The sequence below is a fragment of the Vipera berus genome (assembly GCF_964194415.1).
Source record: "Vipera berus genome assembly, chromosome: 17".
NCBI lineage: Eukaryota > Metazoa > Chordata > Lepidosauria > Squamata > Viperidae > Vipera > Vipera berus.
In genome coordinates this window covers 3,039,835-3,052,264 of record NC_138220.1, presented here as the reverse complement: position 1 = coordinate 3,052,264, position 12,430 = coordinate 3,039,835, and the positions used below count along the sequence as shown (strand labels likewise).

Sequence of the window (12,430 nt, the reverse complement as noted above, 5' to 3'; positions counted from 1 at the left end):
TTCTTTAATTGGCTGCTACGCCGGCATGGAACACAGGAGGGCACTGTTTTCCGTCCCTTAGCTATAGCCGCATTAAGGCCGTCGAAAAGGCCTACGACGCCCCCAACGTTAATGCTATGGGACGGAAAACTGCCATCCTGTGGTCAAAGCGGGAATTGCAGCCGCCAAAAGAAAGCTTTTTAATAAGAGTTTAAAATCTACGGAATCTAACTTGTTGATCGGACTTAAAGTTCGCCAGGCTCAGAACGTCGCCGCGAAAGGAAGTTGGAGGATGACTAAGAAGGAAGGACAGGTAGTTGGTCATGATGGAAAGGTCGTTTTTCAAAGTCCCTGCCTGGTGGACGGACGATTTGATCAAATAAAGAAGGTCCCTGTGATCACCATTTGCATCCTTTCCAGGAAATCAGTGGGGGAAAACTGGAGGCTTGAACATCCGTTTTATTTGCTTAATAACCGTACCTAAAATGGTCATAAGATCTGGTGTCTTCATGACAACAAATTTTCCTGTTCCCATTGTAGACCTTAAGGAGAGGACCACCTGCAATCCTCCCAGGTTGCACCACCCAAAGGAGCCACCACAACATGAGCAGTTTCAAAGGAATCAGTTTTCTGAAACATTCTTTTCAAGCAATCACAAGAGCTACACAACCACACCATGATTTAATGTGATGCAAAATTAACATGCCCTCTTTCTCCTCCACCTCCCACCCCACCCCACCCCAGTGATCGCGATCAGGCCTTGTTGCCTTCCCCTGTGGGGTTGCTAATTAAACCAAAAAAGAGCGAGAAAGAATTGGAGAATGGGATCTTCAGAGAATGAACTGAACACTGTTCAGGCAGCACCAGAAAGCAAGAAACCAGTCCGGATCTGATCCTGGTTTGAGTTCAAGAAAACATTTGGCTTTTAATGTACATGGACGGCTTTTAAAAAGCAAAAGTCCAGAACGCCACGCTGTGGATGCACGGAACGCGGACCGAGCAGCAAAAGGAAACGCTCCGTGTTCGGGGAAGCGAGAAGGGGCGACGGACGGGCACCCCGGGCTCTGCCTTTTCAGAATTCCTCATGGACGTTCCGCGCATAATCCATCAGTTTACTGCCGGTGAAATATTCGCTGTATTTTAAGATCTCCTCCAGCTCCAGGTGGTGATTCTGGTTCTCATCTGCTACGGCAATCATCTGCTTGGCTTCGTTCAAGGCGTTGTATTCGTTCATGGGGTCCATGTACTCCTAGAAGGGGAGGCGAGTGAGGGAAGTGAAGGAAGAAAGGACCACACACACACACCCCTCCCCGGGAACCTCTCCATCCTCAAAAAGGATCTAATATTTATTTTATTTATTTAATTCCATTTATATCCCGCCCTTCTCCGAAGACTCAGGGCGGCTTACAAGCTTAGCAGTAGCCTTCATTCTATGTATATGCCTGCTTATTAGGGCTTTCATAACCCCCTGGGGAACAGCTTCCGCCGTCAAGCTGGTCTTACTTAGTTTATTATTACATTTATACATCTTCCCATCTTGCTGTCTGAGTCAACGTTGGGCTCTCGCAGCCTAGCATTCAACCAGTATTTGCATTTTTCCCGTTTACGCAAGGAGGCGTTCCATCCTGAGGAACGAGAGAGGGCAGGACTGAACAGCCTTCAGATTTTTATTTATTTTATTTAGATTCCATCTATAACTCACGGCGAAGGAAACACCGAAGACCACTTTCCTCCTCCTGTTGGGCTGAGCTGGGAGGGAGGGAAGGAGGGACCAGCTCAAAGTCACCCAGTCAGCGCTGAGGGCCAAGGCGGGACTAGAACTTAAAAGAGTTTCCCCCTTTCTAGGCTGGTGCCTTAACCACGAGACCAAACTGATTCTAGGAATAACCGAATTGTTTCCTCTGCCTGGATGCTGCCTGCATCCATTTTCAAAGAAACTGAACTTCCAAGCACCATTTCTCTCTCTCTCTGGAAGTAGGAAAAAGCTGAAGATGCAACTGAGGCAGCAAACCAACCTGGCAGAAAAAGCACTGTGCCCACATATCCGTTTACTCACCTGCCGTGAGACACTGAGCGTGGGAGGGGGGGGGAAATTAAAAATTAGTGTAGTCTGGTTGTTGTTGTTCCTGTCTTTCTTCAAATTTGGACTGTTTCCAGAGAATTGCCAGCTTAATCTAGCAGGCGTCCGCTTGTTTCAAGAACGGCCAGCCTGACAGTGACCACAGGGGGGTGGGGTGGGGGTGTTAGGGTTAGGGTAATTACATGTAATTTTGTGGGGAAATTAAGAGATAAGCCACGACTTGGTTACCTCCAGCTCTTCCATGGTAACGATGCCATCGTGGTTGGCGTCAATGACTTCTTCGAACTCTTTCTTCCGGTCTTTCACCCAGTCGTCATCCACATCCTGCGCTTGCTGATTTTCCACCGTGCCAACCGGCAAGGAAATAAACTCAGCAAGGGTCAGCTTCTTATCGCCGTCCTGATCTGGAGCGAGACGGGACATGGTGGGGTGAAAAAGAGCAGCCAATCCAACAAGCTGCAGGCGCAAGATTGAAACCGTCTGGGTTTGGCTTTGCCTCCGCCAGGCACGTCTGGCAGCCGAGCTGCATCGGCTTGACGTGGCAAGACTTACAACCCTCCACAGGGCTAAGAAAGGTCCTTGCAGCTATGACCGTTAAGGCATCCATTAAGGTCGTGCCAATTTTGTCTACCGGGATAATGGGGAGTTAGAAGAACGATACTGAAGGACGTACCCAAATCCCGGACAATTTCCTTCACCATGAATTTCAGCATCCCTCTGCTGTGCTCTGGGTGAAGGAAAGATAAAAATTCTTCCTCGTTGAGCAACAGGTCGGCCGGGGGGTTATCCGCTTGGTACCAGCGGTCTTTCAAGTTGTCGAGGACTTCCTGGGCTACGGGACAGAGAAGATTCGGGAAAAGAGGTTTTCAAAAACAGGCAGAGTTCTGAAGTCCAGGTTTTAAATGAATGGCACAAACGTCTCTCACCCATCCTGGTTAAAACCGACAACGAGCGAACCCGGTTGGAGAATTTTGACCAATTAAGACAGGGGTCTTCAAACTTGGCCCTTTTGTGACTTGCGGACTTCCGCTCCCAGAATTCCTCAGACAGGCACGCGTGCCTGGCTGAATTATTCTAGGAGCGGAAGTCCGCAAGTCATAAAAGGGCCAAGTTTGAAGACCCCTGAATTAAGACATGACTTGGTTGTTTTTTTCCCCCTCCACAAATAACTAAAAGATATTTCAGAATTTGTGGGCCAGAAAAGTTTTGGAAACAACCTCTGCTGACACGGAACCAATCCGGTTCTGTTCAACCCAGCTTGCTGGGTTGGAAAAGCCAGGAAGAGCAGCCGAAGAGACTGATGCTAATCCTAGGTCAGATTCCAAATAAATGTTTTGAAGTTCCAAATGATAAAACTCTAGCACAGACTCTTGCCTGTTGCCGAGAGTCTTAGCCCTTGCCAACACACCAGTAACCGGTTGGGCTACTCTAGGACTCACAGAAAGGCAAACAAAGCTTCGTTTATCCTGGTTAAGTGACCTCAATGAAACTAATCCCCCTCAGAGGTTAAAACATGGAAGCAGTGAGTTGCTATGGTGGAGGAGGGGAGGGCCGGGTGTCACCCTGTACAAGCAAGAAAGGCAGGAGGAAATTGGGATTTTTAATCTCACAGGGAAGAGCCGTCGCTTCCAACCCTGTTCAGGAAAGCCGGCCACTCACTCTCCTCGTCAATTTTCAGCTCTTCGTTGTTCTTGATCTTTTCCGCCACCTCCTTCTCATTCATGCCTTTGCTGGCCAGGAACTTGATTTTATACTCATCCCAGGACACGTGACCTGGTAAAGGAGAGAAGCCTCAGCCATCTACACCCAGTCGGCCGTGAAGGCAGCCCCTGCCGTCCGACTATGCTAAGGCAGAGCCCCTTGGCCCTGCTTCTTACCGTCGCCGTCGGGGTCCACGGCCCGGAAATGCATCTTGTTTTCCTCCACGGCCTCCTGGAAGTGCTCCTCAGTCTTCTCCATGATCCAGCGCTGCATCTCCTTGGCGCTGATTTTTTTGTCGCGGTTGATGTCGACCCTGGGCAGTTGGGTGGAAAAGAAAGCAACGAATGAAGGCCACGGTAGAGTCGAAAGCTTGCCCAGACAGCTCCAATCCCCTCAAACAGCCACTTGAAAAACCTGGTTGGTCAGACAGTGGCCTCCTTCTGCAAGATGGTCCCTTCCAGATGGGCTGGAATTACACTGAAAGGTCCCGGCCAGCCACCTCTTGGCCCCACTGGGATGCTCAAGATGGGACCGCTGACTCAGCCTCACCTGACCACACAGGTAGCCAGTTACAAGGGAAATGTGCCAAAAGATTTTCTTGGGAACACGGAGATCGAAAAGAGGGTGGGCCTAACGACAACAGCATCCTGGCTCTCCTCACCTTCTCAGAGAAGCTGGGAGAGGAACCACAGAGGTCATCAAGTCCAACTTCCTTGAATGCAGATTAAAGAGTTTGTGTAGCTCCTGCTTTTAATGTGTGTGTGTGTGTGTTTATGTATGTATATATATATCTATGAATGAAATCTACGAAAACATATATATATATATATATGTACTGCTCAAAAAAATAAAGGGAACACTTAAACAACACAATGTACTGTATTTAATAGTAGGATGTCTTATTTTGTGTTCCCTTTATTTTTTTGAGCAGTATATATATATATGAATGAAAATCTACGAAAACACACACACACACACTTTTTATGCTGGGGCAGGGAATGATGGGTTACGCTGAGCTTACACCTTCTGCCAGAGAGGTTTTCTTTTCTCTCTCTCTCTCTTTTTTTTGGCAAAGAAGTGCTGTTGATGAGAGCAATCTAAGAAAAACCCAAGGATCTGCTCCAAAACTGCTTATTAATGTAGAAACAGGGGGAAAAATTGGTCTTTTTATTCAGCAAAGGGCAGCAACGCTATCCGGGAAAATAAATGGAAAGCTGATTATTGAGACAATAAAGTTGGGAAATACTTTCTCCCGGGCAATAAGAGCAGGCTCGTTAAGGAAACCTTTCTAACGCTTAGTACAATCGCTGCTTGTTCATTTTTTTAGTTTTTTTTTTTAAAAAAAACCCTTCATTTCCCAAGTGGCTGAGTTTTTGGGCTGCTGTGGGGCAGCCTGTCGGCAAGAATGCTTATGCCCTGCTTGCACTCAGTTGCAACATCAGCAGGGCAACAACCCAGTGGCTTGTGACCAGCCTTCCTGCCAACAAATGAGAAGCAAGGAAGCCCACGTCACCAGTGCCCTCGTCTCAACCCGGCGATTGGCTTTCCCATTTTATTACCACCACTTGCTTACTTGCTACGATACGCTTAACAATAACAAATATTTTTCTTTGCAGGCAGGCTTAGGTGCATGGCCGTTACCCATCCCACATCGCCACGTTACAAAAAGAAAACATTGAGACTCTGGAAAGAGTGCAAAAAAAAAAAGAAGAAAAGAACGAAGACGATTAGAGGCCTGGAGACAAAAACATCTGAAGAACAGTTGCAGGAAGTAGGTATGGCCAGTCTAGAGAAAAGAAGGACTAGGGATAACCTGATAGCAGTCTTCCAGTAGTTGAGGGGCTGCCACCAAGAAACAATAGATGCAAACTAATCAAGGAGAGATAGGGACGCGGTGGCTCAGTGGGTTAGGACGCTGAGCTTGTCGATCAGAGTGAGCGCCCGTTACGCGTCCCAGCTTCTGCCAACCTAGCAGTTCGAAAGCACGTAAAAAATGCAAGTGGAAAAATAGGGACCGCTCCGGTGGGAAGGGAACAGCGTTCCGTGCGCCTTTAGCATCTAGTCATGCCGGCCACATGACCACGGAGACGTCCTCGGACAAGCGCTGGCTCTTTGGCTTTGAAACGGAGATGAGCACCGGCCCCTAGAGTCGGAAACGACTAGGACGCATGTGCGGGAGAACCTTTACCTTTAATCAAGGAGAGAAAGCAACCTGGAATTAAGTGAGACGTGGAAGTGAGAACAATTAACTAGTAGAATAGCTTTGCCTTCAGAAGTTGTGGGTGCTTCATCACTGGAGGTTTTTAAGAAAAGACTGGACAGCTACCTGTCTGAAATGGCTACAGGGTGTCCTGCTTGAGCAGGGGGTTGGACTAGAAGACCTCCAAGGTCCCTTCCAGCTGTACTCTGATTGAAGCCTTGTAACAATTGAATGTCAAGCACAAGGGCAGTGGGAGGAATAAATCAGAGCACGTTCACTTAAGCAACGACAATCAAGGCAGATTTCCTTCCTTTGAAGACTAACTCGGAGTCCTTTCTAAGATTCTTAGAATAATCGTAGCTCCAAATTATGGAGGGAAGCCATAACCAAGATTTCTCCCGCGGATACCAGCAAGCTGGCCTTCCTGTCTAGCTTAGAACAGCAGCAATTTTCAAGTTAAAAAAAGCCATGCTCACTTTGAGAAAATCACCACCAGCTTCTTCCGGTTTCTCCGCGGTTCCGAATCCTCCTCAAACTCCTCCATCTCTTTCCCCAGGAAAACCTCCTGGTGGAACTCCTTGTTGAGATGCCCGTCAAGCTCCATCTTGACCCCGTTCAAGTGGTCCGGAGGGAGGATCTCGTTTTCGTCTTTGTTCTCGGCGGCTTTCTCTTTGAGGACGGAGCTGTTGGCCGGCCGAGCGTAAACATCCATGAGCAAAAAGACGAAGAGGAGGGATAAATAGATGGAGCCCAAGCTGCAGATGAAGACCCGTTTGGAAACCATGGCTCCCGTCCTTTAGAAGGTCAGCAGGAGGACGTCTTGGGATGAGGCCCGGATAACCTGGAGGCGGCAAAGGAGCAAACCGTTAGCATTGTTCCCATTTTTGAAAAATAACCCAAGGCCAAGCCCTTTCTAAACTCATTCCCCTGGGAAGGTTCCCATCACACTCTGGTCTGGTGCAAGCGGATTTTTTCTTCTTTTTTGGGGTGGGTGGGTGGGAGCATTGCAAAAGGCCAGATTTGCCGCTTGCAAGCTTTTCCATGCAAGTCTAAACACTTTTCGTGCCAACTTAAAAGACGCTTTCCTGGGAAGCTGACGCGCCCTCCGGCTTACCCAAATACGCCTGGTGTTGGAAACCACATTCACACACTACGCTGCTCTTTTTAACCACCTCCTGACAAGCCAAGTCAACTGGGGGTGGGGCGTGGGGCGGAGGAAAGAGCCGGATCCCAACTGACAGCTGTCACTAAAGTCCGGTCGTAAGTCGAGGACTACCGGTACCGGACCGCCCCGTATTTCCGATCCAGGCGGAGACGTGGCGCCCTACCTGGGTCCCAACCTCGGCCAACCACCCTCGGATGGACCCCCCCCCCGAGGAACTCTGGAGGGAGGAAGGGACATTTAAATATGCGGCACTCCACATATGCCCAGAGGAACCCTCGCCCGAGAGCAGGGAAGCTGCCTCTTCGGGGCGCTCTGCACGCGCTCAGGGGCGCCCCTTCCCTCCCGCTCTCTCCCCTCTGACCTTCCCGGCCGGCCGCCCAGCCTCCTCATGCCCAACCCAGCGCCGGGGAGAGCGCCAGCCTTTCTTCGGCCTCAGACCGGAAGCCGGAAGCTTCACGCCGCGCTGGGAGGACCGGCGGAGCCCCGCCTCTTCCGCCGCCAGGGGAAACCTGTCAAATCGCCCGAAGGGGGTCGATTTTTTTATTTCCCCTCACTGGCGAAAGCGGCAAGGAAAAGGCTGAGGCGCTTCTCTTTGAAACTGATCGCGTTGACAAAACGAGTCAGGCGCTCAGCCGCGACACGGCGGCGGCGCTCCTTGGCGGCGGCTGAATCCGGCGCAGCCATCTTTGTTTGGGGAAGCGAGAGACGGAACGAGGGGCGGTCACGTGGTGCTGGCGTGCGCTCTCTCTCTCTCTCCCCCCCCCCTTCGCTAGAGACAGACCCCGCTCTTTCGCTACCGAGGAGGGCCTCGCCTCAGGACCGAGCGCGCATGCGCCGCGGGCGAGAACAGCGCTCCGGCAAGGCTGACCCGAAGCAGCCGCGAGAAGACAATGAGCCGATCCAGCGGGCACCCGGCGGCATCTTCCAGCGCAGACTGAGGTGGTGTGTCCCAACCCGCCGTCCGTAGCCGCCGGGGGGGGGGGTTAGCAATCTTCCCACCAAAACCTGAGACCAAACTGCCGGAGGGGGAGGGGGGGGGAAAGGGAGACGAGGCCGGGCTAAAGAAGGGTTGGGCCTGGCCCAGGGGCGTGGCCAAGCCCGCGGCCCGCCCCGCAAAAAACGCTGGGCGGGGAAATAGCCTCGCTCTACCCTATCGGCGCCCGGCTTTGCCGGCAGCCGCCGAGGGATTGGATCGCTTCCGCGGGGAGGCGGGGCCGGGCCTGAAGAGGGCGGCCCCAAGGCGTTGCCCCGCCTTCTGGGGGAGGAGCCTGTCTCCGGACCTCCCCAAGAGGGAAGAAGCCGGGCGTTTGCCCCGCCCACCAGAGGGGCCATGAAGCTGGTCCGCCTGCTCTGCCGCCACAAGACTCTGCTGGGCGGGCTCACCCTCTTCGCCGTGGTGCTGCTCTACCTGGCCAGGTGCACCTCGGAGGGCCTCAAGTCCTCCCCGGGGTGGGGGCTGCCCCACCAGCAGCAACCCCCTGCCCGGCCAGGGGCCCTTGGGGGTCCTCACCCGGCTGCAGCCGCCCCTCCACCCCCTCCTGAGGAAGCCACCTTCCTGGCCGTGCTGGTGGTCAGCGGCCCCAAGTACACGGAGCGGCGGAGCATCATCCGGAGCACCTGGCTCTCGGTGGCCGGCCGGGTGCCCCACAGTGACCTGTGGTGCCGCTTCGTGGTGGGCACCGGCGGGCTGGCTGGAGAGGAGCTGCACAGCCTGGAACTGGAGCAGAGCCGCCACCACGACCTCCTTCTCTTGCCCGACCTGCGGGACTCCTACGAGAACCTGACCGCCAAGGTCTTGGCCATGTACGTCTGGCTGGACCAGCACTTGGACTTCCGCTTTGTCCTGAAGGCCGACGACGACACCTTTGTCCGCCTGGATGTCCTGGCCGAAGAGCTGAGGTCCAAGGAGCCACGCCGCCTCTACTGGGGCTTCTTCTCCGGCCGCGGCCGCGTGAAGTCGGGGGGCAAGTGGAAGGAAAACGCCTGGCTCCTGTGTGACTTCTACCTGCCTTACGCCCTGGGCGGTGGGTACGTGATCTCGGCTGACCTGGTGCGCTACCTTCGCTTGAGCCAGGACTACCTCAACCTCTGGCAGAGCGAGGATGTCTCCTTGGGAGCCTGGCTGGCTCCGGTGGACGTCAAGAGGATTCACGACCCCCGCTTTGACACTGAGTACAAATCGCGGGGTTGCAACAATAAGTACATTGTGACTCACAAGCAGAGCCTGGAGGACATGCTGGAAAAACATCAGACTCTGGCCAAAGAAGGGAAGCTTTGCAAGGAGGAGGCAAAACTCAGACTCTCTTACGTGTACGACTGGAGCGTGCCTCCTTCTCAGTGCTGCCAGAGAAAAGATGGCATACCCTGAACCTCATGGGATTGGAAGGGAAGGGAAGCCGAACTGGGGGGACAGGCTGCAAGGGACCGACAAGCGTCACGCTCAAATCTCTCCCTGTGCTGAACTTTCACCCGGTATGCCTAATCGTACTTCATCGTTTTTAAACTTTCAGAGTATCCTGTTTTCATTTGACTTACAAAAAGTTAGGGAAGAACACGGTGCCCTCTGCGTTCTCCCCCCAAAACATAGAACTATAAATTACACATTCATAAAGGGGGCGAACCATCGCTCTGTGGGATGTGAAACGTTTAAAAAACAAGAGTTCCAAAACAATTGTGTTAAGTGACACAGCCATTCTTCACAACAATAGAGATTTTGGGAAAATGCCAGTCCTGGCGACCATTTCTCCCCTACCCCTTACTTCAGAAGGATGTAGATTTTCCCAAGGCTGTTGATGCATTAAAAGTGTCCCGTTTCAGAAGAGCCAATTCAGACACGAACCCCAGTGGAATTAAAAATTAAGGTGCTGCAATCATGTTTCTGAACTGAAATAGCAGCTGCTTTGTCGGTACCTTTTTTTTAAATGGAACATCCTTGGCTTGATGCTTCTAGTTCACTTGGATAATTTCTTGAATGTCTGTTATTACAACATCTTCCGCTTCCTGATTGCTACAGTCTGCTCTTTGAATTGTCTTCCCTTTATTCAAAAGGGGGATGTTTTAATCTGTAAAAACATTTCGGGGTGATGCTGGAGCCATCGTTATGCGCTATGAATGGCCTCTTGGATGGCTGGGGAAGATCAGCTTTTAAGAGGCTGCTTTAATTGCTGAAGGAGACAGGATCATTTTGATTGGAAATCCACGCTGCTTCGGCCCAGAGGAAATTAGATGTTTTTAAAATTATGGCTGTTACCTTTTTCAAATATACTGTTATATACTGATTAAAGCAGGATTGTGTCCTTTTCTTAGGGACCAGCATTGGAGCCACAACTCTGGATTATGATGAGCTGAAATCAGAGATGACTAAATTGGATGCCTTCTTTGATCAATTTCTTTATTTTAAGAGAACTACAGGTTTGTTTGCAGCAGGCACAGTTTTGACAAGTAGGGCTTAATTCGCCCAGAATTTATGCTCTGTCACTATCTTTCTGGTGATGACAGTACATAGCCTTCAGTCAAAATCACCTCAAAAACCTTTATTGTGGCCACGATGCCCAAGGTGTTAATGGTTCTGGACCAAAGGATATTTGGAAAGATCTTATAGATGGATGGAATTGCTGTCTTTTAGGGATGAATTGTGCCCAGTGGGATGGAGGGACTCATATTTTTTATATTGTGGGGGGTCCATTAACCATGTTTGTTTTTCCTGGCATCTACAATAATCCTTGCTCTTAAATATTTATGTTTTTCCACAGATATTTGAACTGCTTTTACTCCCATGAAAGCTTAAAAAGAACCTTAGGGCTTAATCTGCTTTTCATTCCTAGCAGAGAAATGAAAGCATTCCTAGCAGAGAATCTGAGATACATATCTAATTATGCTTAGATCAAATCAAGAATTGCTGAACTATTTTCTATGTTTTCCTGATGGCCTCCCATGCGCGTTCTATCAAGATTGATCATAATTTGCTTTTTTGCGATCAATTAAGGTAGAGCAGTAACTGCTACTTTGCTACAGGGGCAAAGTTAGTTTGTTTTAACGATGGACTGTTGCCCACGTTTGGCAGCTCACCGGTTGTCCAAGCTTCCTTTGAGAAATTAGTTACCAGAACAACCCGAAAATATTTGTCCCCTCCAAGGGGAGTTAGTATTGTATGTAAAATTATGTGCTTATAATAGTGATAATTTATTTATAAATACTGTAAATGTACTGTGTATAGTTTCAGGCCTGAGGGAAATGGTTGAATGTCATAGTAATTTTAATTTATTAAAGGAATGTGTTGGAGCTCAGAACGGTCCTTTGTCAAATGCCATTGTTTTCTGCACGGTGCTCGATTTCTGCTGAGAAGGATCGGCAGTAAAATTCCCAGATCCTATCCTTTAATCCTCCCGGTTTTTAGCAAATCGTGCCTCTTTTCCACAAATCCCTAAAAGGTGTTAGCAGTGAGTTTGACAACCATGTTGCCTTTCTCTCCCCTGGAATGATTTAAAACAATTCTATCAATGTAAAATCGAGGCTCGCAGTAGAAAACAGGTATTAGAGACAAAAACATGCAAAAGCAGAGGAAACTGCCTGATTTTGGGCTGTCTTGACTAGCACTGGCTATATATAATACTGTATTCCATTGTGATTTCCATCAGCCCACCTCCATGAGTTAAATAGCAACAATATGAGCAAATGTACCATAATTGTAGGGTTATCAAGATATGTGAGGTGTTTCATCATTCACAGATGGAAAGTGGTACAATAAAGGTTAAGTATCATTATTATTAAATGATCCTGCCGTGAATTCAGCCGGCACACTCGAGATGCTAAGGGCTCTAAAGGTAAGTGTAAAGCCGTAAGTTTTGTTAAAAAAAAAACCTTGCCGCCGTGACGCATGGACTGTTCAAACTCTTTTTTCGATCTACTATACTTTAAGGCAGTGGCCCCCAAACATTTGGGCACCAGGGACCGGTTCCGTGGAGAAAGGTTTTTCCGTGGCCCAGAGGGGGTGTGGTTTTGTGTGATGCCTGCATCCCACGGATGGGGCTTTGCTTGTTTGCGCGGACCGGTTGCTGGTCCATGGACCGGGGATTAGGGATCCCTGCTTTAAGGGTTTTTTTCCTGAGAACTTTTTTTTTTTAAAAAAAAGAGTCACAAATGTAACGTACACCAGAACTCGGAGGAGTCTTAAGTCCCAGCCAAGTGCATCCTTGCGAGCCATCTCGGATACCCTGGGGCCGGGAAGACAGCTCAGCTGAATTGTGGACAGGGAGGAAAACCAATACCTTTGACTTCCTCTTGACGTTTGGCCGCAGATGAAAGC

General features: G+C 49.9%; 2 protein-coding genes across 5 annotated transcripts; one reads left to right on the top strand and one right to left on the bottom strand.

Annotated features, from left to right (window-relative positions):
- Nucleotides 1-878: 878 nt before the first annotated feature.
- On the bottom strand, nucleotides 879-8,016 carry SDF4 (stromal cell derived factor 4). Of its 4 annotated transcripts, none has more exons than XM_081341311.1 (7): nucleotides 7,994-8,016; nucleotides 6,437-6,801; nucleotides 3,937-4,073; nucleotides 3,719-3,832; nucleotides 2,733-2,891; nucleotides 2,288-2,463; nucleotides 879-1,228 (listed from the first exon to the last, which is right to left on the bottom strand). In XM_081341311.1, exons 2-7 carry the CDS (start codon nucleotides 6,742-6,744, stop codon nucleotides 1,052-1,054), a joined length of 1,071 nt encoding a protein of 356 aa, XP_081197437.1. In that variant the 5' UTR covers nucleotides 6,745-6,801; nucleotides 7,994-8,016; the 3' UTR covers nucleotides 879-1,051. The 4 variants fall into 4 exon arrangements, with proteins under 4 accessions (XP_081197437.1, XP_081197436.1, XP_081197434.1 ...); XM_081341310.1 differs by lacking the exon at nucleotides 7,994-8,016 and adding an exon at nucleotides 7,923-7,941; XM_081341308.1 differs by lacking the exon at nucleotides 7,994-8,016 and adding an exon at nucleotides 7,487-7,629.
- Nucleotides 8,017-8,135: 119 nt separating this feature from the next.
- Nucleotides 8,136-11,595, top strand: B3GALT6 (beta-1,3-galactosyltransferase 6). The gene is made up of 2 exons (XM_081341312.1): nucleotides 8,136-9,597; nucleotides 10,432-11,595. The coding sequence occupies exon 1, from the start codon at nucleotides 8,456-8,458 to the stop codon at nucleotides 9,491-9,493; it is 1,038 nt and encodes a 345-aa protein (XP_081197438.1). The 5' UTR covers nucleotides 8,136-8,455; the 3' UTR covers nucleotides 9,494-9,597; nucleotides 10,432-11,595.
- The last annotated feature ends 835 nt before the right edge of the window (nucleotides 11,596-12,430 follow it).